The sequence below is a fragment of the Excalfactoria chinensis genome, chromosome Z (genome assembly GCF_039878825.1).
Source record: "Excalfactoria chinensis isolate bCotChi1 chromosome Z, bCotChi1.hap2, whole genome shotgun sequence".
Lineage (NCBI taxonomy): Eukaryota > Metazoa > Chordata > Aves > Galliformes > Phasianidae > Excalfactoria > Excalfactoria chinensis.
Genome location: NC_092857.1, coordinates 24,208,779 through 24,234,909, shown reverse-complemented (window position 1 = coordinate 24,234,909; position 26,131 = coordinate 24,208,779). Strand labels below are relative to the sequence as shown.

General features: G+C 39.5%; 1 protein-coding gene across 3 annotated transcripts in view; it reads right to left on the bottom strand.

The window, feature by feature from the left end:
• Positions 1–11,669: 11,669 nt before the first annotated feature.
• ZNF366 (zinc finger protein 366) overlaps positions 11,670–26,131 on the bottom strand; it is a 32,739-nt gene continuing 18,277 nt past the window's right edge. For all 3 annotated transcript variants that reach the window (XM_072359790.1, XM_072359792.1, XM_072359791.1), the window contains 4 exons: positions 24,187–25,505; positions 21,859–22,050; positions 15,968–16,142; positions 11,670–13,574 (listed from right to left, as the gene is read on the bottom strand). In XM_072359790.1, coding sequence (XP_072215891.1) covers positions 13,036–13,574; positions 15,968–16,142; positions 21,859–22,050; positions 24,187–25,505 — 2,225 coding nt within the window. In that variant the 3' untranslated portion in view covers positions 11,670–13,035. The remainder of the gene's footprint in view (positions 13,575–15,967; positions 16,143–21,858; positions 22,051–24,186; positions 25,506–26,131) is intronic.

Genomic DNA, 26,131 nt, shown 5'->3' with positions numbered 1-26,131 from the left:
GGTGACTAGGACTGCTCCTACAGTAAGATGTGGTTAGCACAAAGACTTCACCTCTAGGGGAAATTCCCTGGGTGCTGACCTCTGCGACCCGGGCTATTTTCAGCCAGTGTGAAACAGCATATTCCTCTGAGACATGGCAGCTTTGGGAGAAAGTGGGTTGCCCAATCTTGCCTCTCAGTCTTGTGGTAAATGAATGGAGATGATCCGCCAGAGGTATAAGAAGCTCCCAGGAACCTGACATAAGAATACCACAATCACAGTTATGAAGAAACCTGGGGGATACGTTATTGTCTAAATGATAATGCTCTTGAATTATTCCTGCTGTAAATTTCTTATCTGCCTGACTTAGAGAAGTACTCTATACACCATGAATTACAACCAAGTCTCAAGGCCTTCTATTTCCTTGAGCACTTCTACTAAGTCTTATCACAGACTTTGATTTCCAGTTACTCATCTGAACTGTAAGGCAGAACCCTAGCACCTGCCACCCTTCTTCCAGGACTGGAAAGTGAACCAGTCCCACAGATACACTCATGATATGATGTCATGACAAACAAGGAGGAAGAGTCAAATTAATGGAAGTGTGTCATAGTGTGAGCCATCACTGAGCATTCCTGCTTCAATTAGGAACTTAAAAAAAAAAAAAAAAAAAAGGCTTTCAATTTCTTTTCTTGTTATATGCTAACCCTCTCCTTTCCCCTTCACATACATAAAAGCTAAAGAGAGCCTGAGGTAGCCCTTGTGAAGCGTGTGATTTATATTGGTGCCTTGTTGTCTTTAGATAGCACAACTAATTCTTCCTGCTCTCCAGACATCATGTTGTTCACCAGGTGATGAGATTAGTGAAGTCCTTTGCAGGCTGGTGCAGCCATATTTTTTTATTTTGTAGGATGAAGAATTTCCATAAGGAGGGAAAGCAAGAGGAAGAATTGACCTCACGTAACCAGCCTGATACTCTGATGGTGAAGACTGTTGTAATAGGTTATTGAAACAAGGTGAATCTAATCAAATTTGGCACTGGCATCTTGAATTCCCATTGCGATTATGGTTGCCCAATCTATTTATCAGAGATTTCCAAATCTCTTTCACATGAATATAAAATGAGTGTTTTTATAGGATTTGTAACAGAAATTCTCTATTTGCAAGTATAACTGCTTTGTCTTCTTAGGATCTGCCATGGGTATCGATGGCTTTTGCTGCTGGGTAGACAATGAAGCTGGAGTGCAGCTGTGAGTCAAGACATGGATCTTTGCAGTCAAATTGCTCTTTATCTAACTCAGCATCTTTGACTGCCTGCACTGCTGCTCAGGCAGCAGAAGAAGGAAGTTTGCATGTCAGAAAGATTGCTTCCTATTGCAGCATGAATAACCCAACTGGTAGCAACTTGGCTGTGTGCCATTCAAAATTGAACATTAAGTCAAAGTGGGTCAGGTTTGTGCTTCACAGGGGTAATGCTGTCTGGTCACTGGCGCAGGAGCATTTTCAGATCAGAGCCTGCTCAGTTGCGGGAGGAGGAAGAGAGATCAGAGGAAGTTTGGCTGTCAGAAACCTTGTTTTATCTCTTACTGTAAATAGCCAACTGGCAGCTGATCAGCCATTCAAAGTTGAAAGGTCTGGTGACACCTGTTTTAGGTACATCCCTTCCTCAGCTAATGGGCTGAAACCATAAGCACCAGGCAGCAGCCTGATCTGATAACTAAAGCCATTTTCCATTTCAGCTGTGCAGTGGACTATATCCATCTGTAGGATCTGCATCTATTCCTTGCCAATGGGAGGAACAGCTCAGGCTGATATTGTCATCTCCAGTAGTCTAGCTGTCAAGGCCAATCCACTGTCCATACAAGACAGGGACCAGATCTGGGCTTCTTTTTGTTTATATTGAACTGGCTTTATGAAACCTTCTTTATTCTCGTATGTGTTAGAATTTGTTTGTAAAGTGAAATTCAGTTCTGAAAAACACTCCCATGGACCATGGTTTTAAAACATACCCTTCTAAAAACAACATGGCTAAAGACAAAAGAACTAAATGTTTCATTCAGAGGTAGAAACTACAATCACACACACCATAAACACAAAACTATTATTATTTTCTTGCACCATGTACCTGAACATATGCTTCAGCTGCACAGTTAGGGCAGCATGTAGTTTTGTTCTGTATTTTCATTTGTCTTCATAGTCTAACAAAGCCACCTACTTCTGCTTGTCTGAAGGGAGGATGTTGGCAGTTGCCTCTGCCTGGAAGAAAGATAAATATATAAGTGAAGGGGAGAAAGGATAGAAGGCAAAAAGACTGCTAAAATGAAATGGAGCACACTATGATGGCAGATGAGGTGAGTGGCACTATTAGGGAGGGTACCCTAATAACAAGAAGTGTACCCTGACAGGACATGATTCAGATTGCAAAGGCTTAAAGGTGTGCACTCTGGATACAAAAAGCAAAATACAGAAGGTATGATCAGGTGGGTTCTGGTCAAGTGAGGAACATATACAAAGTGCTCCATTGGCATGGAAACTGTGGGCCTGGCTGAGCTTGCTGACCTGAGAGATACTGGTCAGTGGGAGCTGTAAGATGAACAGAGGCAGTCAGAGCCTCTGGAGGAAAGAAGTTCCGTTTCTCAGTGCTTGGAGGAAAAAGATGAGGTTTTGATATGTAGCTTTAGTTTAATGGTGTTGGAAATCTGTACAGGAAAATGTGAAGAGCTATGTGATCAGCTATCCTTGCTAGAGTGGTTTGTGAAGTTCCTGTGAGAAGGGCTTGTACCCTGTGGTAGTGGAGGACTTCAAGAACAAGCAAAAGAAGTGGTGGAAGACCAAGAAGGAGCAAAAGACCCAAAAACATCTCAGTTATGACTGGTTTTCAGACCCGTGACCAACTCAATGCGATGGTATTCAGTACAGCTGCAAGTCCTGAGAATGTTTTTGCTCTTGGTGTTTCCTAAAATAATTCCTAACTCATGCAGCAAGTTGAAATGAGACCCAGTCTCTTGCATCCACCCAGACTGAACCATATGTAATAACAAAAGTCCAGGTTACTGGTGGTAATGGTGAGGCACACTACTGGCATGATGTAGTCTTCTTTTTTTTACAGTTTTGCATCCCTTCATCTTGCAAGTGACTAGCTGACTTCACTGCTTCACTGTCCCAGCTCTACAGCTTCTTCGACAAGAGATTCCCACAACTTTCTGTCAAGGATTTTTTTTCCCTTCAGTGCAAACTATGGAGAGAAAACTGTGCTGAAAGGGAATTATAAATCAATGTTTTATGCTGTATTCCAATCCCTTTAAAAAGGTGGAGGCTTACTGCATACGTAACACATAATGACATCTCCTCCTGGGGAGCCTCTACATCAAGCTAAGGAAACTAATGTAAGGAAACTAATGCACTCACAGGATCATCTCCCCAGCCTTCCCTTTCCCATCTTCTCTAGGAAAGTAAGCCATCTCCAGTGCCTGGCCCACGGCCAACCTGAAAATCAAAAGCTGGTATGTGCCCCTCCCTAGGTGTGATATTACGTACATACAGTGAGTGAGCTCACTGCATAGTTTTCCACAGGAGGGGCTGGAAAGTCAAGTGCTTGAAAAGCTGCATATTTAATAAAGTATTTTTGAAGAGTCTGCAGGTTTGGAGAGTGAAGGATAGATTTCTAATTCCTCAGTGACTAGGCCTCAGTCTCCATTTAAACACCGTAAAGAAGCTCTGAACAGAAGAAACTTCAATGATTCTTAATAAACTCAGATTGAATTTTTGAGATTGAAAGTTTTAACAAGTTTAAAGAAACGAAATGGGGAAAATATGCTGATGTGGAAGCAAATGCTTCTCTGCCTTTGACACCACCACACTTAACATCTTTGAGATGAAGAGAAGGTAAGTAGCAGATTATTTTTGACAAAGTGCTGCACCTGTGGACTCAGAAAACTGCATACACATTTGCACGAGTCCAGGCTTGCTGAATCTGCTGCCTTACGAAGCTGTTGTTTTATGATGATATGAACTGGTTGAGCTCACCCATCATAATCCTGATTGGCAGGGTTTTATGGTTTATGTCAATCAAAAGGGATTTTTTTGCTGGTGCCTTTCAAAAAGTGACGTATGGAAACAACTACATTATAAATGTACTTTGGCTGACACAACTGTTAATACATGGAATATAAACATGTAAAGACAAAAGGGATGATAACCAGTTTTGTCCACTATGAGTATATTGATATGTTCCCACTGCCTCTTACTCACACATTCAATCCATAATCTAGAAAAAATAAAATAAAATAAAATAAAATAAAATAAAATAAAATAAAATAAAATAAAATAAAATAAAATAAAATAAAATAAAATAAAATAAAACAAGCATCTCTAAAATATGTTTTTCTTCAAGTCATCTAAAATCTGCCTAGATATTAGGACTGATATGCCATGCTCACGGCACTGCCATTTGCAAATAACAGTAAATCACTTTGATTTGTCATTCTTTATGTCTGCTTTATACTTCATTCTTATTTCAAGCATTTCATAAGAATGGAAATGGCACTGCAGCAATGTACTCAGAGTAGGTCACCCTGAACACTTACAGTCCCCTGCAGGAAGCTAATCAATGTGCACTATGTCCCTGAAGAATCTGTCAGAGAAAGTCAGAAGTTAAAAAAGGTGGAAACATTTTTAAAAATACAAAAAAGCAGAGACATAAGAAAACACCACTTGCTGGATGCCACCGTCTGTCAAAAATGCATATAGGTAGTCACACTTATTCAGGATACTTGGTAACATCCATACAAAATTACTTCTACTTAGGAAAGAGAAAATTCAAGACTTGGAAAAATTAACTTGGAAGTATATAAGTAACTGAGAAAACAAGCCTGCATAACTATTAAACAATCTGCATAACTATTAAACTTCCATGATGACACTTACTGATATATGAATGAGCAAGTCCTACAGGTATGAGTAGCTGCTACAGAGGGTCTGGATGTGTTAATAAGAGTAGAGGCACCACTGGCCCCACTGCTGATGAGTAGGTGTCTTCATTAGATGATGATTAGTAAAATGTATGCATATATTCACATTTTTATGTCTTGCGGCTGCTGGTTACAGAAAAGTGGATTGAAAAAGCTGCTTCAGAGCTCTGGGGTTATGGGGGATAGCAAACTACACATGAGCCTCCATTGTGACCTTGCAGCCCAGAAAGCCATTTGTATCCTGGGCTGCATCAAAGGAAATGTGGCCACCAGGGTGAGGGAGGTGATCCTGCCTCTCTACTCTGCACTGGTGAGGCCTGGAGTACTGCATCCAGATGTGGAGTCCTCAGTACAGGAGAAACATGGACTTGCTGGAGTGCGTCCAGAGGAGAGCCACAAAAATGATGCAAGGGATGAAACACCTCCTGTGAGAACAGGCTGAGAGGGCTGGGGCTGTTCAGCCTGGAGAAGGATCCAGGGGACTTGGAAGACATCTTTCAGTATCTAAAGGAGAGCTACAGGAAAGAAGTGGACAGACCATTTAGCAGGGTCTGTTGTGATAGAACAAGGGGAAATACTTTCAAGCTTAAAGAGGGTAGATTTAAGTTAGATATAAGGAAAAGGCATTTTATAGTGAGGGTGCTGAGGCACTGGAACAGGTTGCTGAGAGATATGGCTGATGCCCTGCCCCTGGAGATTTTCATGGGGAGGCTGGATCAAGTTCTGGGAAGCCTGGTATGTCTGTGTTCACTGCACAGGCATTGTACTAGATGAAGTTTGAGGATCCCCCCCAAATCTAAGGAGTCTATGATTCTCTGATTCTATGATAAGCTTGTTAAGTCCCTCTGGATGGTGTCCCCCCTTTCTACTGTGTCTATCACACCACTCAGCTTGGTGTCATCAGCAGACTTGCTGAGGGTACACTCAATCCCACTGTCTGAATCATTTAACTAACATAAAGATGTTAAAGAGCACCAGTCCCAAGACAGTCTTGTGACCATTCTCCACCTGGACATAGTTGGCATGTTGAGACATGCTAAGAACAGCACTCTGACTCTGATCATCAACTTTAACCACCTAATAGTCCACTCTTCAAATCCCTTTTTCTCCAATTTAGAGATAAAGATATGGTGTGGGACCGTTTCAAAAGCGTCCACATAGATGATAACATTTGCCCTTCCTTTGTCCAGTTATACCATCCCTCCATCACAGAAGACCACCAGATTGGTAAAGCACAATCTGCCCTTGGTGATGCCATGCTGTTTCAAATCACCTCATCTGTGCCTTAACATCTCTTCCAGGAGGATCTATTCCATCATCTTCCCAGGCACAAGGATGAGGCTCACCAGCCTGTAGACTCCCAGGTCTTTCTTTCACCCTTTCTTGAATATGGGAATGATGTTTCCCTTTTTCCAGTCACTGGAGACTTCACCTGACAGCCACAGTTTATCAGACATGATGGAGAGCAACTTGGCAATCACACCTGTCAGTTCCACATAATGGATGAATGCTATCTGGCCCCAAAGACTTGTATACAATCAGCCTCATTAGGTGCTCTCAGACTTACTCTGCTTTTGCACTGGAAGGGATTTTGCTCCCCTCACCCCCTCTTAGAAGTCTAGGAACATGAATGTTCCTGAATTTCAGGGTTTCTTCCAGGCCCACATTCCTCAGGATCACAGATTTGACTGGGATATGATTGGTGCAGTCCAGGCTTCCTCTGATCTTAATCTTCTACACTGGTGAGTCCCAGGTCCAGCAACACTTCACCTCTGGTGAGTCTGTTCAATACCTGAACCAGAAAGGTGTCATCAATGGACTCTAGGATTCCCCTGGATTGCTTGCATCTTACTGTGTTGTTTTCCCAACATATATCTGGCTGGTTGAAAACCCCCATCAGGATGAATGCCTGGGAGCATGGGACTTCTTGCAGCTGAAGCTAGACCTCATCAATAGACTCCCATTGATCACTCAGCCTGTATTAAACTCTGACCACCAGTTCTTCATTATTGGTCTGGTCCCCAGTTTTAACCCACAGCTCTCAGCCCATTCCTGACTTTTTCTTAGAGGGACCTCCATGCAGTCTATCCATTTCTTAACATAGAGGACAACTCCCCCACTTCTCCTGCCTTGCTTATCCCTTCTGAAAAGCACATAGCCCTCAGTGGTGGTATTCCAGTCATGTGAATCACCATGTTTCTGTGACAGCAATGAGACCATAGTTTTCCAATTGCACCATGGTTTCCTGCTTTTTTCCTATGCTGGTAGGCATACACATTGGTGCAGAGGAACTTCAGCTGGGCTTTCAATTACATTACCTCCTTGGAAGAGCCTTTCCACAAACCTCCAGGGGTTTAGGGGTTTTCTGTAGGTATGGTAAAGGGAGGATGGTTGAACTAGATGATCTTGTAGGTCCTTTCCAGCCTTGTGATTCTATGAATCTAAGTGGCAGTGTTCCCTGACTCTTCTCTGTTCCCCAACAGTACATCTCCTTCCCCCATCAATTGTAATTTAAAGCCCTGTTGATGAGCCCCACCAGCTGCCTGCCCAGTATATTCTTGTGCCTCTTCATCAGTTGTGTCCCATTCCAAGTGATTCATGTAGACTACTCTAACTAATTTATACACTAACTAATTTATACTCTAACTAATTTATAAACTACACTGTGGTTGCTACCTGGAATTAAAAAAAAAAAGGGGGGGTGGGGGGGTAGAGCAGGGGGGTGGACAAGAAATTAAAAAGGGTTTATTTCTGTTTCACTTAGCTTCAATATATATCTGGTGTTTGGATGAGTGCTTTGGGTTTTTGTTTTTGTTTTTTTAAGGTGAATACCTCAGAGGATTGGAAATCAAACATCTCTATTCTCTTTATGAATTGAACTATTTTATAGCCAGTACTCCAGTTACTTTCTGTGTGTTCAAAAACAAGTTTAAATGATCTCTGTGAAGCCTGATGATGCCAGTTCCATCAGGATTTTGTTAAACAAACAAATCTAAGAATTTCCTCATCACTTGAAAACATTTTCCAGCAGATAAAGAAACTCTGAAACTTCGAGTTCAGATATTTTGCTTATTCCTGAAATTACAATGGAATATCCATTCCTTAACTTCAATTTTCTAACGTGTCTTATTCTAATCCAAGATGCAGATCTTTGAAGTATCATTAAGATAAATGTTACTTTTTTTTGCTTGCCTAAGGCTAAATTAACAAATGCCAAAATCAGTCTAAATCAGTCTTAATCACTTTTACATTCTCCCTACAGTCTGTTGTAGTAAAACGATCTCTCTGTCCTAGGGAACCTGGCAGCTCTTATTCCCTTGTCTCCTAATTGCCCCTCTGTCATACATTTAGGCTTCCCTTGAAAAGGACCACACTTCACAGATGACTTTGTCAGATCATCCCCATGTGTTTATTATGTAAAATAGCAAAGGTGCCAAGAACTCCAGATCCATTTCAACACAAAGTACAGCAGCATCTCTAGTATATATTTAAGTTAATACAATACATCATATATGCTTTTACTACTGAAACTGAATGCCAGAAACTAAGAATTCAGAAAGTTGGTCCATTTTTTGAGTTTGGGCTTCAAATAACAACACAGCATTTTGCGTGAAATAAATATACACCATAGTATATGCAAAATTTGTTAGGAGTACATAATGTTAGCTCTGTTATATCTCATTCAGCTAAGCAGACAAAGTTTATTTTCAAAACTGTTAATAATTATTAGAAACTCTTGGTGTAATAAATACAGTACTTATATTACTTCTTAACCGTACGCTAATAATAGCAGAGTCCAGCAGCACCATATGAAGAGAGAAATCAGAGAATAGCCATGGGATCAAGACAGATTTGTAAAGAGGTGAGTGCAGTAGAATTAGGTGTTTCTTGTAACTTTCCAAGGGCCCATTTGGTAAGGCACAGCGCAGGATAGAATTGTCATAACATTATTATAAAGTGTTTTATCCTTTGATTTACTGAGCACGTTACACCTGTCCTTGCTATCACAAATCAGAGGCTGCTCGGCAGACAAGAGAACTCCATGTCACAAGGAGATGGCTGAGTCCTTGTGGCCAAACCCAAAATGTAACTCATTTCAGATTACACCTTCTCTTTCTTAAGAAACATGCTATGTTCCTTTATACTCAGATTTTCTTAATCCAGCTTTTGAATTTTCATCCACTACTCTGTGCCAACAGTGTCTTCCAGAATTCTCTTTGCTGCTCTGAAGAGCAGAAAAATATCCTACTTAACAAGCCACATGCCTTCACTTTCTCAACCTCATTATGCTGTTGCACATTTACTGTTTACTCAGCAAGGTTTCCTGAGCATCTGTTTTGGAAAATATCTCAGCTGTATGCGTTTGTGCTCACTCTCATTTGTTTTGATGCTTTCCAAGGGAATGAACTTTGGCTCTTGTAATAGCACAGGAAAACTATATGGATGTGATAAGTGTGACGAAGACTGGGCCTTAATTTATTATGGTATCTAAGCTGAAAGCTCAAGTCACAGAGAAGAATGAGACATAAGCATTTTTTTTTTTGTCTACAGTCTACAATATTGCAAAAAGAGAGGAGATAGACTCATTTTAGGAAGCAGTAAAGAAAAAAAAAAAAAAAAAAAAAAAGATTGTCCCAGGGTCAGGACACAAAAAATGTCTCTGCAGGATTACCAGGTCTCTATTCAGAGAAAACAAGGAAGTTAATCCCTCAAAATCTAGAGATGGGAAATAGCTTCATTATGAGAGTAAACTTCTATAAAGCATTTTTAAAGCTATTAAAAAGCAAAGGCTGTTACTGTCTGTTCCCAGAATGGTGCCAATGTAAATAGTGTGAAAATAACTTATGTTTGACAAGCAAGGTGCTTCACAATGAAGGCTGTTATTTCACTTATAATTTGTCCCTTGAGGCCTCTTTATAACAAGTGTCTAAAACTCAGCTACATTACATTCTGCAGCATGGAGGGCTGCCACCTCCTAATCCCTTTGCACAGGTCACTTGACACTTGTCTCTTTATTTCAGTATTGCCTTTGTTTGCAATTCCTCTGACCTGCGACTTGGGCTTTTAAACAAATTATTTACTGCTCTAACATGAGTTAACCTGAGGTGCTTGTGAATGAGCTTAGGGTGACTGTGTGACTGGGCACATTCTCCAAGTCTCACTGTAATGGAATATTCTCCACTTTCTAGGAAGAATGCAGGAAAAGTGATGTATGCTACAAATTAATCCCCAATAATATCGCCATTCTGGGCATTCCTACTCTTTTACTTTCTGCATGTATATGTTTAGCAAATTATATAAATATATAAGTTATATAAGTTGCATTAAAGAAAAACATATAGGAACTGCAGCCATGTTCCTTATCTCTTGCTTATTCATGTGATTATAGGAACTGTTGTGGCTGCAAAAGTGGAATGGAAGTGTATCAGCTTGACAGAGATATTTCCAAGAGTTTGTGGTACTCAGCTGTTGGCTAAAACTTCATCTGGTAGAAGCAAGACATTACCAGGAAGGTAACTGTCATTTTTCCCTTTTCTAAGAGACAATGGATCACATTGAATTTCTGCCTGATCACTTCACCTGTTTTCCAAGAAAGAAAGCAGCTGTACACATTTTACTTGAAAGAGGAGTTATCTTGAATTTGAAGCAAGGAACAAGTTGGATGTATACAAAAAAAACCATAAAAAATGTATATGATAAAACATCCGAAAAATACTCTTATTTTGAAAGACATCATTCAGACTAGTCCTGAAGTCACCTACATTCCACATCAATTTTATATATCCTCTTTATTTTTAAAAACTCTGTACATCAACTGTGGTTAATTATACTTAGAGGAGTGAAAAGTGCTGTAAAACTTCTTACACTAACAGCTTATTCTACTAGTCATTTAGAATTCTTACTATGCCAGGTCTGAAAACTGAAAAATAGAACCACCTCCTACAACCTCAGCCTATACAAGCACAGTTTTGTATTCTAAATAAGTACAGTTGCTTTGTGATTGCTGATTAACTGGTGTGAGAATTATTCCTTCTGTAACATGAGAGCTGCAGCAACATGCTTCTTGCATTAGTAAACCACAAGTATGTGACTTCATATTTAATATAACTTCTCCAAAAGTAATGCCTCCTATGTTACATTGGCCCATGATGTCAGAGACGTAAGTTGGTGGTACGACAATAGAGGTTGAACCTTCCCACCAACATTCCACTGCATCTTGTTGCCATATGACAGATAGCAGCAGAGGGGCACTCTGACAGAATAACACCTGACATGGAGGTGTGTATGAAGCAAAGGTGTGTCACTTAATTCCTCCATGATGAAAAAATGGCACCCACTGACATTCACTGATGTTTGCTAAATGTTTATGGAGACCAAACAGTGGATGTGAGCACAATGAGGTAGTGGGTGGTGAATTTCAGCAGTGGTGACAGCAAGAGCAGGCCATCTCTACTGGTGCAGATTGTTATGAGCTTGGCATGCAGGATCTTGTTCACCGCTGATGAAAATGCATAGCCAATGGTGCTGACTATGCCAGAAAACAGTCTTTTGTAGCTGAGAATTTTTTCTATAGAATTGTGTTATTTTGCTCTTTGTATCTTTTGGGGTTCCCATAGGAAAAAAAAAAAAAAGAAAAAAGGCATTACTTTTGGAGTTACCTACATAATAAACATCAAGCACAATAACAAGGTATTTCAAATTAAGATATTGGTAGGGAAATGAAGAAGGTTGCAATATTTGGAAATGAAATACCGTATTTAAAGAAGTTTAACCTCTTGATCTGTAATTTCCAAAAATGATATCGACATAATTAAATTACTTATTAAATCTTTATTTCCTATAAGTAACAGAATGGCTTGGGCCCACTAGTCTTGTATGCTGAAGATGTAGGATTCAAGGTGCTGGCCAAACAATGTTATTGATGGAGTATGCTTAAATGTGCTTCTAGCATCTTTATTATGAACATATAATTGCATGAATCAGAATCAGAATAAAAAGCTGGGAATGACTCATTAAAACAGCATGAGTGGAATTATTCTGAAAGGCCAGGAGCTCACTGGTCAAGCTGTGTTAATGAGGGAAAAATTCTGACTCAGATAAGAGAAAATAAAAAAAAACCACGTCTTTCTTTGTAAAGTATTGCTTCACCCTTACAAGTCTCTTTTCTGGAATCCCTTCCAAAACAAAATCTGATTGGGCTTTGTATTTTAAAAATCAGATCTGCTTGCCAAGATAAACTGGAAGAGAAACGGCAAAACTACATCATTTTCTCAATGAAATTACTCTCTTTGTTTTATGTGTAATTACAGCAATACTTGCAAATGCTACGAGCTGCTGCTCATTAAGTGTAATGGTGTGAGCAGACATTAGAACAAAATGTCAATGCAGTCCATGCCATTTCATTTGAAGATCTGCTGAATGCTTCCATACTAACTGAAACAGCAAAACACAGGCAATCCTTTTGCCAGAGAAGAAGCTTCTGCAACCATAAGAAATTTCAGCCTTTCCAAAGCCTTATACTTTTGCACTTCTTTGTCTCACAAGATGAAGATGTTAACATTTCTTCATAATTTTTTCCCCATTCCTCAATGTAAGTCACAGTAGAATATGAAGTGATCTGAGATGGCATTTTCATGCACACCATCTTTAACAGTTCTCTTGCTTATGGCATGAAATGTTTAGTATTTTCAGATTTTTTGAGACCTGTGGTTAGACGCTGTCTAATATATTTAGTCAGATAATAAATGAAATACTGAAGTATTTTATTTTTTTCTCTGATAACTAGAAAACTGAGTGTAATATATACCACCCCCGATACCAGATAGAGGAAAATAAACTTCTGTACCCACGCTATCGTCTGCTTGTATACCAAGTGGATAAAAATCTCATAGTTCAAAATCTATTGCATTTCTTGATCTCTGTGGACTGCTTTATTCTTTTCATGTATGTTTTTTACTTTAATATATTTTTATTGTTTGGGCTTGTTCATTTGTAAAGACTACTAAAAAATTCCAGGCTTTGGTAAATTACAGTTCATGCTCAAAGCTATCTGTTGCTCATTTTCCAGCTGTTTTAAAACGTCTATTTAAATGCCTATAAGCACTGTCTGTTTTTCCATTTTTCTTTCCAGTAATTCTTTCAGACTCTTGCTCCTGTGTTTGAAATACAAGTAATCAGAGAGAGAATGCCCCAGACTGGCCTTTTCAAAGGCTCTGAAGCTCAGGTGCTCCTTGTTGTTTGCAAGGTCTCTCTCTGCTGGGCTCTCCTGGTTGTCGGAATCCCCTACTACTCTCTTCTCCAGTCCTCCCTCACTTAACATGTCTTCCTTCTCACTGCAGTAGGACTCTCTGAAGCCCTTCATCATGCACTGTGGTTTGCCAGACAGATCTTGAGGAACATACAACTTGTTGTTGTCATGATGATACACACCAGGGCTGTACTGCTCTGCCTCATAGCAGTTGTCTTCCTCTTCTTCTTGGCATGAGCTTCCCTTGGCACTCTCGCCATCCGAATGAAATGAGATCCCCTTCCCTTGGCTTTTCTGGGAAAGATCAAAGGGCTCTTCCTGTTCCAAGCTTCTCAACATGTTTGTCTGGGACAGAGCAATTCTCCCTCTTCCAAAACCTTGCAGTGTTTCAAGGAGGGAGAAAAGGAACAATTTACATCAGCAAATGCTTCTATACATGGTTAAAACATAAAGCCTGAGATGGCCTTTGTTTAATGTTTTACCCTTGTCTTCCACTCAGCTATCTCCAAGCCCTTTAATGTTTACACCTCCTTTGAGATACTTTTAAAAGAGTACTATTGTATTTACCTCGCAGCCAGGTCAGGACACACATAACATTTTGCTGTACATGCCAGACATTTGAGAGAGAGCTAGGAATAAAAGTGAAGTGTCTGGCCTCTTGTAAACTATTTTTTGCCAGTGAACCTACCCACTTCCTTCTTCCTATTTTTTTAGCGAAGGCTTTGATCTAAACCATCACATGCCATAATCAAAGTTCCAGTTTTTGTATTTTGTTGGTTTTTCTTTTGCTTTTTTATTTTTTTTTTCCAGAAGAGTGGAAGAGATTTAAAATGTTGTAATGTGGTTGCTCTGCAGACTCTCCTGCTCAAAGATATTACTATAAAGGGAGAATCAGTCTAAAACTTCATCTCTCACTGACTTTTCCACTCTTATCCAATGTCATCAAAATGTTCTATGTCCTTCAGGTTGAGGAAATCATCATAATCAAATGACGATTTTGAGCTGCAGAGTGTAAGTCTGAGTGTGGTCCTTTGTCTGTTTTGTATTAATATTTGTTAGAGAGGCTCCTCTTTGTTAGAAACCCAGACATTGCCCAAGAGGCAACAGTGGACCCAAAATGTGCTCTGACCATCAGGATTTAAGAGGAAAATTCAGATATTATAGGCACAGTTCTTCTTAATTTAAACAAAGGTGACACTACTGGGATGAATATTTCACTCAGTAGCAAAAATCTATGATAGAAGCTGTTTTATTTGCTTGGATTTTTTTTTCCTCTTAGTAATTTGATCCGGCGTCTGTGGGATTTATGCAGCCTCACTGGATGCAGCTGCTGCTTTGCAACTGTGTTGTGTTCATTAAAATGGCTCATGAGCAGGTGGCAGCCCTTACAAATTGTCTCCTGTCAGATAAGCCTCAAGGGCTGAAGAATCTCTGTACACTGAAAAGCACTTAGGCTGTCTTCAATTACAAGTAATTGTGTAACTTGCACAGTGCTGTAGGTGACTAAAGGGAAAGAAGAGAGCCATTTATCCCATTACTAGTTAGAATCTTTGAACGTTTCATGCCAAATATCATTAGAAGATGTGTTTCCCATATGTGTTGGGTTGCATTAAAGCCTGACTTTGAGGAACACTGTGAAATATTACCTGTGATAGAATTATTTATCCAGAAACTCTAAACAAACAAAACATCTTTTAATGCCAAAATTCTCCAAACAATCCTTCCTAATTCCATCAGTTCTTTAGATATCACTGTCACTTGTGCACATAAGGCTGATTCTAGGAAATGTGTGTGTACATGTTGGAAAATGCTGCCTGAGTAGTCAGAGCTCCATATACTTTGAAATAAGGGAGGATTGTCCTCTCTCATTCATGTGTCTCTGTAACGTGAACTTGAGCTTGTGGCTTTTGTTTAGAAAGGCTCCCAGATGTAGAGCTACATGGGCTTCCATTTCCATTCTAGCCAGGAATCCAATAAACCACAAGCTAGACCTGTGAAAATTTCCAGATTTTTTTGCTTCTGTCAGCTTTGAATGGATTTATGGTTCATCTCCATGTTTAAAACCATGTGGACATACTTCAAACATAAGAGAAAACACACAAACTAGACAAGTGTGGGGCAAAATGTCTGCTTGCTGATGGCTGCTAGGCCATGGTCTGTCCAATACCCCCAAAACAGTAAACTTTATTTAGAAATAAATAAATAATCACACCCTCCATTAGGAAAATCAGTGCAGTTTCATCCATGTCCTGATCAGCTGTGTGTGCCAAAGTCACTTAAAACTGAGTGCACACCTGCTCACTATTATTTGTGTGTCAGGGATACCCACATACTAGGAGCAGCTTTGCAGGGCTGTTGATATTCCACCCTTTCTGTAGTGATGGAGCTTGTGAGCTGAAGTACAGAACATTTGCTATGACTTGATAAATCCTTTGCTTTAGCACTACTGATTGCATTCTCCCTATCATCTGAAAATGGCAAGTTAGTGTGCCAAAATGACTTTCTTGTCATAACCATCTAATTTTTTCTCCAGCTACTCCTCCTTCTCAGTCTGTAACCTCTGTGTCATAAGAAATCTTGTTTGAAAGGTCTCAGAGAACAGAATTGCTGTCTTGGGCAGTTCTAATCTGTAGCCGAGAGGTAATATAGATAGTTAATAACAAACTCCCAGGCTTACAGGGAAAGTCCTTTCTGTAGGAAAGACCCATGTAAGATTACAGATATGCATATGCCAAACCCTTCAGAGAATAACTTTGCTCATAAACATTACCTTGAGAATGAAATCCTCTTTCCATGACCCCATGTTTGACTTTCATATGCCTGGTTAGGTTCCCCTTCAAGGTGAATTTGCTGGGACAGTAGAGGCACTTGAAGGGCTTACTGTCTGAGTGCAAGTGCATGTGTCCCATTAAATTGTGCATTCGGTTAAACTCCTTTCCACACAACTGTCAAAAAGCAAAAACAGAACAAAACAAGGACATAAAATGAAACTAATTAGTTTGTAGGAGAATTTCCAAGGCGAATATTTTTTAAGCAAATAGAACCTATCTTTCCCAGCACAAGCCACGGCAACTTCTGGCTGCAGCTTATTATATGAGTGAAAGTCTACAGAGAAGTGTATACGGTTTAATGTGATTTCTCAAGGGCTTTCTGTTTTGCTATCACTTTTAAAAAGTGGTGACTAAGAGATGGTCGTGGATTACTTACAATCGGGGAGTGCTGTAAGAAGTGGGGAGAGTTAAGCATGAAACCTGAAAGGCTCTAGACTTCTATGAAATTATAACTTTCTATCCCAATAAACTATTTTGTTTGTAGTTTATAAAGCTATCCTTTATTCAAAAATAATACCAGGCAGAGATGGAAACACATAATTAAATGAGAAGTTTCTTCGAAACAGTCAAACAGAATATCACTTCTCCTTTATTGTATTGGAAGTGACTGCACATATTGCCTAAAGCTGGGGAAAAAAAACAATTCCTTTTTTTTCTTTGCTTCTTTCTCTCCCTATTGTCTTTGATTGTCTCATCTTTTGTTTACCAGCTTCTGTATTTTGATGTCTCTGGTGAGTAAGCTGGAATTTAAACAGGCATGGGGCCATAAGAATGACTCAGCTTTCCCTGAAGCGTGTTCCTGTCAACTGAGCCATTGATCCTACAGGTTTCCCTTTGATGAAACAATAAAGAATTTTTTTCATTGTTGTTTTTCTAGATGAGTCCTTTTGTAGTTCCATCCCTTATAAATCAAATGTAGTCTCAAGACATGGGAGTTTGACATCCGTACTGTTAGCTTCTTGTCTTACTTGTCTTCTTGTCTTTCCTTGATAGGATTTATAATTTTATTCACATTCAAGCAGCTATTTCCGTCCTATGTAAAATTCTGTGTTTGCTTCCTACTCCTACCTATTTTTTTTTCACTGATTTTAGACAAATAATATTACTGTCCAAATAATCTTACCACCGTCTTTGTTACTATATAAGACATAGTCACTATAACTGAGTTAGAGGAATTTTATCACGCACTGTACTCACCTGGCAGAACATGATTAAAAAAGCAATTAATGAGGCTCCACAAAACTTTTGGTCTAATCTGACTTTTGAATCCTTGGATGGAACCGAGGTGGTGAAATGATTTTCAGTGAAGCAGTAGTGCAATCTTTGCTCTTGAAACCAAAATGGAAAAGCAGTTTGCTAATGTAAAAATTTTGAAGAGCACTCCTTTTTAAAAACAAGCAGAACTGATGGAATGCTTCAAAAAGAAAAATTCTGGAAATACTCATTTGCTTTTAAGATGATTTTACTTCAGATGCATTATTTCTCTATGATTTTAATAAGATATTCCAGCTAATAAATTTATCGACAAGATGGTCCCAGAGAAAGTGCAGAAAAAAAAAAAAAAAAGAAAAAGAAAAGAAAAAAAAAAAAACCTGCTAAAATGAGTCAGGAATTCATAAAAGTAAGATATCTGATGATGACTGGTCATCCATCCCCTCAGAAATGAGAACTGTCTCTCCATTGTGTTTGAAGAAAGCTAATGTACCTGATGAATTATATTCAGTGAAATGAAGGCACCAAAACACCTTGTGAATGTGCTGTGAAGAAAGAATAGAATCATAGAATTACCCAGGTTTTAAAAGACCTAGAAGATCAAAGAGGAAAAGACGCACTGAGCAGCACAGAAAAATCCTAAAGAAGAAGAGCAGATATTGACAGCTTCTTCAACAGCCTATGATGTATCAATATTTCTCTGCCTATAAGAACGTCGGTAACAATTCTTCTCTAACACTTCTCAGCAGAAAGCCTCTGTCTATCTGCTTCTATTCTGTCTGACCTATGTTCTCAGCAGCTTTTGCTTTCTGATAGCTAGGTCTTCTCCTTCTGTACTGATATTAGAGGAAAATCTGATTAAACAGGCTATTGGCCAGAGTACTTCAGGCAAATTTGTGCCTTTATAGACTACTGAGTATTAAAATGTGTCTAGTAGCACCATTTCTTTCTAGCAAGGCAACTTCCTAAAGGCTATTCCCTTACAGTATAATATTTTTGTTTCTCTGAAAAAAGAGGGTAGGTTTTCCATTTCCTAAACTCCTGCATAATCTCAGGGACATGTAATTTCTTCCTGTCCTGAAGTCTTGTCTGAAGACATGAAGAAATGATACCAGAGGTGAGATGTGTGGCAGGAAGATGGAAGAAGTGCAGATAAAAGAAATGTTTTGGGGGGCGATGGCTCTATGTGGCATGGTATCTGGTAAGTCATCCCTTTCAAAGGAGACAAGAGAAATTTCAGATGAATGCCCATGATTCAGAGCGTGAAGGGAGCAGTTCAGAGGCTCACATGCTGGAAGACAGCAAGTCAATGCTAGGTGAGATTCACTAACACACAACTGACTGGGTCTGTAGACCAACCTAGGAAGATACCAACCAAACTAGGAAGTTTACTTCCTCTGTAGGACAGGGATGGGAGCACTGATGATCCAAAACCACGGAAAAGAATGCAACACAGAATCTGAGCATTCAGATGGATGAACAGCTCATGTGAAAGGCACAGAGATAACAGGAACAGCATGGTTACTTGTGGACCTTATTTCAGGCTCTCCAGTTCGGATAAAATAGCATTCTCATCCCAAAGAGAACAAAACCAGTTGTAAGTCTTCTGAATACATTTTGATGCACTGGCTGGGCACAGTGTGTTAGAAATGCTGACTCAGATCAACAACATTTTGTCTTCCTAAACCACTACATGAAGTAGCACCCTTCTACATTTGTCAGTGTGTTTTGTTTTTTTCCCAAAGTACTTATATTTTCTTTGGTTTAAACTCATGGTCTAAAACAATACATGCAATGGGTAAAAGCGGTGTAGAAAGATACTTCTGAAAAAGCAACACCAGATAGACACAGAGACTATGTCTCACGGAAGATTGCTTCCAGTCAAGGGCAGGGTCCAGTTCATCCAAAATGAGTACACTCCTTTGTACTTGGAAAGAACATATTTTGATCTGCAGCTGTAAACCAAATCTGTTTAGGCTCACCTTTAACTGTGCAATTACAGTAGGAAGTTCAAAGTATCTGCTGCAATGGTTATTTTGCTGGTTGCATGTGAGAAAGCTTCATCACATTCCTTATTGCTGATACAGAACATTATTAACTTCTGTACAAGAAGGATCTTTAAATTTCATTGAATCGTCCTTTGACAGTCACAGTGAGCACTGTTACACCATTTGGAGCAACCCCTTCAGAACTCTTCTGTGGTTTTGTTTAAAACAAATAAGAAGAAAGCATGGTCTCAGGCCTTCAGAAGCTATGGGGATGTCCATTCTTCAGAGAAAAATGAAACACAGATCCAGGTTCAGCTGGGTGAGGAAACAGAAGGGACAACTATTTGCTACTCCCTTTTCAGGGAGTCTGTGCTTAGCTGTGATTAGACACATAGGAAAGCATCATGTTTTCTTTGCTGTGAGAAAAAGGTAAAGAAAACCACTGCACGTGGTAAAGTAGAAAGGCTACTGCTGTGCTCTCTTTCCCTTGCATTCTTCTTTACTTTTTTTTTTCCCCTTTATAAGAAGGGTGTTCCTTTCCTCAAAGAGAGAGGGAGAGGGAGAAAGACTGTAAACTGTCCAAAAGGACCGTGAGAAAACAGGAAGCTTTGAAAAGTACAAGAGAAAGCAAGATGAAATCTATTTGCAGGCGGTTCCCTGGGGACATGTGAGCCATTGTTAAGCAGGCTGTTCATACAGCTATATCCTTCCTTCTGCCGAGGAGGAGCTTGGTGCCAAAAGGCTGCTATCTGGTCATTGCCTTAACCCCCTGAATACCAGCCAGAAAAACTTGTGAGACCTTCAAAGGCTCTGCCAGTGAGACTAGGGATGTTCCTAGCGCCAAAGAGCAAACATTTGTTCTCCCTTTTCTTATTGTTATGATCACCAGTCCACTTAGGGTCATTAACATTGATTCATACCCCATTAGCCAAAGTAGATACTGTTTCATTGTACTTGTGGTTTCTTTTCTCCTAGAAATATTGAGTGATGGTGAAGTAAAACAAACAAACAAACACAAATAAATAAATAAAAAATAAGAAAAACAGTTGTTCCTAAAGAGCTTTTGTTACTGTCTGGAAACTATACTGCTGGTACTCCAGTTCCTAGTTCACACTGTTAGCATTCTACATTTTACTAGCATTTTCCTACCAGGAACACAAGCTTCCAGCTACTCTACACCTGTCTCTGAAGTAGCATGGATCCACTATACTGCATCCAGAGCACCTGATCAAACAATCGAGCTTCTTTTCTGAAATTTGAAGGGTAGAGGATGACTTTGACCAAAAGGGAATGAAGACAGGGTTGCAGGTGTGTTCAGAGAAAAACAGTCCCCAGCGGACTTGACACGGAACTACACAGGCTTTTCAGTAGCTTGAGTAATTATTTTATCAATATTTGGATATTGATACTAATATTGAGAAATTATTTCCTCAACATAGGGTAAGTGCTAGCATACAAAATAACATTTTAAAATGTACATGTTTAAATTACATTTGAAAAGTAACAAAATGCTGACACAAAGTCCTTGAAATGAAGTACTTCAATGTTATCAAAGAAAAAATGTATTCAAAAATACTAATTTTGATATTTTCCTATTAAAACTGTCACTGAAAACAATAATTTCATATAACATTTCAAAGTTCTACATTTTTCAAGGCAAAATAATTCCTTTCAATTCTTTTTTCATCTAGATCTGCTTTTGGAAGAGTCCATTTCAGAAAAGCTTTAATTCCTTAAAGATGTTGAATGAAAGTGTTCTAGAAATTGTTTCCAGGTCAATCTTCTGTTACTTACACATAAACTGGATAATATGCTCCTCTCCTTATTTACTGCCCTCTTAGAGCAGATCAAAGCAGGATTAAAACCCTCAATCTCTGCCTTTATAAGGTATGATTCTAATAACGGACCAGAAAATAACTAAAAATAATAGATGTAGAGTCTGATATTGGGTACAAAGGTAAGCATGAATAATTCATGGAGAAGAAATTAGAGATGGAAATAGTCAAAAGAAAACAAACAAACAAACAACAAACAAACAAAACACGAAAGCCTCAATAATTTCTGGGGAAAGAAGAGGGGATTGAGAGGGAACATCAGCCTCCAAAGCACTGGAGAGAGGCAGTGATCTGCCATTCCCTAATGGTCTCAGAGGCCAGTTTGCTAAGATACTGATGCCCTGCCTTGAATTTCAGTCTGGTGACTACATTTGGCCCATTCAAATACCTTCTGCAGTTCCATATAGCTGTGGTTTTCTTTGAGTTCTTCCCTGAACTATCGTACAGCATCGCGGTATGAAGTCCAGGCTGCTGCTTTCCTATGGTCCTCTATGGAGGCCCCAACCTGATCTGTGTGTTTAGTCAGCGCTTGAAGCTGCTAAGAACTGGAGTACTCAGAGTTCAGATTGGATGGTTGTTGTGGAGAATTGTCATGTATGCTTGTTGCCCTTAAGCTGTGGTGGCATCTATATGCTCACTAAGTGGGAAACAGTGCTTCAGGATTAAAGTTACAGATACTGTAGGGGAAGGAAGCAAACCACAGAAATTTAGATCCATTCTTTTTGTGCTGGATCAAGAATGCAAAGCAGATCATTTTATGCTACTGTGTCTCTGCCACAAAGGAAATACACTCACCTTGCATTTAAAGGGCTTGACATCAGAGTGGACAATCATGTGTGCCTTGAGAGTCTGCTTTTGCACAAAGCTCTTGAAGCACAAATGGCATTGATAGGCTCTGATATTGGTGTGGATCAGGACATGTCTCTTCATGTTGGCCAGCAGAGTAAACTCCCGGCCACAGATTCCACACTTGTGCTCTTTCACACCCTGAAAGAAAAGAAGAAAAAACAGCAGATTGAACAGTTTCTAAGTTATTTCATCTTTAGTATGGCAGTATACAAATTATTCATTCTGTATTAGCAAAGCAGGTAATAAATTATTTTGCTTTTAACATCATTTGTTCAAGCAGTATATGCTTATGTTTTCTGTTCTTTTTCTTGGCAAATTCTTGCGAGAATATGAGAAGCAGGGATGGAAAACAACATCTAAGTGTAATAAAATTAGCAGTTTTGTCTCCATCTTTAAATTTGCATGTCAGCGAGATGCAGTACCAGAGCTTCTCTGTCCTTCTCTACTGCTTATGTGAAGCACTGCTCAAATGTGCACATCTATGGACCAAAAGTAAAAGTTAACTACTTAAGAGATCGAAAAAATGTTTGGCTATGGTAACTGAACATCACTGGCTTCAAGCTAAGAGCTACTCCCGTTTTACACAGAGCTATTGAAAAAAAGCTGAAATAAATGATAAGTAAGATAACCAAACAAAGCTCTACATATTATATTTAATGAAGAAAAAATATTTTTATCTCTGTGCAATTTACACCAACCCTAATGGAGTGTCCCTGCTTTAACTTGTGCTTACAGAGCATATATAACACCCTCTACATCATGCAGCCAATTCACTGATATGGAATCCAGTATTCTTGGTCAGAAATACGTTCTCTAACCACCAGCTCCTATGAGTCATTTAGATATTACAAAAACCAATGAATTTACCATGAAACACCTTAAGAGTTTAACTTGTTGCAGGTAGTGAGAATTTGCTAGCGCAGTGCCAAGAGCAATTATTACTCCCATAGAACTCATTACAAAGAAGGCTTGAAATGTCAGTCACTTTTGTGCCAGTCAGTGGTTTTCACAAAGATAACTGCAAAGCTGAAGCTGTGAACATGCCCAGCAATTCTAAGCATCAAGCTATCTGATTCAAGGATGTGTTTGGGCAGCTAACTGATGTTAATTATGTTTGCAGCTGAATCCACCTGCAGCTGTGGACAAAGAAGCAGAAGCTCTCTGAAGGCTGAAGGGCATTGCATTTCCCATGACATAAACAAAACAAAACCAAACAAAACAAACAAACAAGTTTTAAATTAAGTAGATTTTAGTATGGTAAATCTAGGGAGCATCCAGAAAGTTTAGAAATAGTAACAGCAAGTAGAGAAAATAAAAAGCAAATGTGGAATTAGAGGCTGAGGAGAAAATGTGTTTGTATGATTAAAACATTGTAGCTTTCTGTGTTTTTAATGCTTTTTGTACAAACTCCAAAATTTAAGTGTTAAAGGAAAAGACATTCAGAACCGGAAGTATATTTTTATAAAATATGTGGATTTTTAATTTGCCTTTACTGTATTTTTATAAAGGTGGATAACCTAATTACAGACATTCTTGAATGGAACACTTACGTATTTCCTATTTTTAAAGGGATTTTTCTGGATGTTTCTCAGAGCTTGTTCCCGATCTGAACTGAAATAGCTGTCATTCCTTACAGCTGTGGTAAGACTGTCACTTAATGCAGATGGCCTGGGATTACAGTCCTCTTGTCCACTTTCATTAAGTAGCCTTCTGGGTAATTTATGCACAAATGGGGATTTTTCTTGAGTCCCCCTACATGTCTTATTACAATGACGCTGCAAAACTGAATGAGTAATACACTTTCTTCTGCTGCGCACACACATCCTACTGCATACCCTCCTACTTCCCAATTAGGGGAAGCAAAGATACACACATGTTTTTCAGAGGAAAATTTCTGGTAAATTTTTTTGAGGTTAGATAGATCTACAAAATGCTGTTTTACAGATGCTCATTCTGAAGGTAAAATCCAGAAACAGAGAGGGTACAACTGTAGGAAGTAATACAGGTGGCTTAACTGAACTCTTGTCTATAAGGAAGTGTTTTTGCACATACTTTCTTAAGTCTGACAAAGGTATCTTTCTTATACTGATGCCAGTACTATTTGGGACTTTTGTTCTGCATGAAATTTTACTGCTGCCAAAGGGCTTTACTTGCTGCCATGAGGCTTTATAGGCTGGTTACCCACTTTTCAAGGAGGTGGGCATATTTTTAGGAGTCTGTAGTCCCTGGGCTTGTGTGTGACACGAGGTGAGAATTCAACATGCGATGGCTTACCTTGTGAGTCAGAGAGTGTTGTTTGAGGTGGTGGGGCTGCACAAACTCCATGCCACACTCAGTGCAGATATATGGACGAATGTCTTTGTGCTTCATCATGTGGTTTTGCAACTGACTTGGGTACTGGAAGGTCTTATCACATTCAGTGCAATTGTATTGTATGGGCCCACGGTGGGTTGTTAAGTGTCTCTTCAGCTGGGCCAGCGTGGGGAAGTCCAGACCACACTCCACACAAATGTTCTCTCGGCCGCTCTCGTGCTTAGACTCGTGCGCCTTCAGCTCACTAGGATAGGCAAAGCCTCTTCCACAGATCCTGCAGTTGTAAGGCTTGATGTCGCTGTGCTGCATCATGTGTCTCTTAAGGTGACTGGTTTGAGTGAAAGACTTGTGGCACACCTGGCACTTATGTGGCCTGGTGCCCTGGTGTGTTAGCATATGAGTGTGCAAGTGGCTCAGCTGCTTGAAAAGCTTACCACATCGATTGCAAGCATGTGGCTTAATGCCGCTATGCCCCAAGATGTGGGTAACCAAATTGTACTTGGATGTATAGGACTTCTCACACATCGGGCATTGCCAGCGTTTCTGTTCACCCCCAACATCAACATAGTAGCTGTCGTCTATCTGAAGGTTAACATCTACTCTCTCCACTTTCTGTTTATTTTCACCACTTTCTCTTACTTCAGACCTCTGAAATGATGGTTCTGGAGGCCTTTTCATCTGAAAAGGGTTCCTGAAATGAAGATTTGGGGGCATGATAAAAGGAAACATTAAGCCAGGATGGACTTTAGGATAATAAGGATAAGGAGCCTGCACAAATGCTGGACTACTGGGCCATGCCAAATTGGATTTCACTGGTTCTTGTTTAATAGACTTGGCTCCAAAGGGCTCCAGAGATCTATAGAACTGAAAACCAAAGTTGCAGAGATCAATCATCTGGGAACTGTACTTTGGCTGTGCTGGTTGTTGAAACGCCATAGGAAGACTGGAAGAATCTATATCAGTATGATCTTCAAGTCTGTGCGGTGGGGATGAGGAGCCCTCAAGAGCGATAGAAGGGGGCATCTTTGTTGGCATGCTCTTGCGTTTCCGAGACCCTCCTTCCAAGGACCCCTGGAAACTTTCCATGTCTCCAAGAGGAGGAGTGCCATAGCGGAAATGTGAAAGATGCTGTCTGAATTCTTCACCAAAATGAGTTGTTCTGTGTGGCTTTGTAACAGGACTCAGTGGCTGCAGGCAGCGGGAAAAGGGAGAAGCTTGAGTATTGTCCACACTACAGTTGGCATCTTCGTTCTTCATCATATTTATTTCTTTTTTAATTCCTTAAAACAAAGAAACAAACTTCTTTATTTCTTTCTTTTCTCCCGAGTTTAACACTTTATTCTCTTTTTTAATTCATTTTGCAGTTGTTTTTTTAATTAAACACAATTAAGCATGCCTTGCTTAGGATCATGCAAAATGAAAAACTTCTAAAGCAGAATGAAATTTGCTAGAGGAGAACAAAAAATCTTTGTTCTTCCTGTGGTAGAAATGGTGGTTTAAATCAGATTTGACTCATACAGTATCTTTGTAACATAAACATGTTGTACCGTTACTGTTTAGCAGCTGAATCTGTACGGCGGTGCTCATGCTTAATTGAATTCAGCCAGGCTATTTGTGGGCAAAGTCCTGTCCTTGGCTGTGCAAGAACAGGCTCTAGAAATTGGCGGTGCATCTGAAGGATATGGCAATACAAACAATAATGTGCACATTTATTATGGTTGTGACATGAAAAGTCAAAGCCAAAAACTTTAAACTTTTTTGTATCATTAGCATGTGCTGCTGTGAGAGAAAACAATGGCCAAGTGATCTAAGGACACCGTGTACCATCAGGTTTAGCGCTGTATTTCCTGGCTTCCCTCACTCTGTATTGTAACAAGAAGGTGGAGATTGATTCTTTTTCATTGTT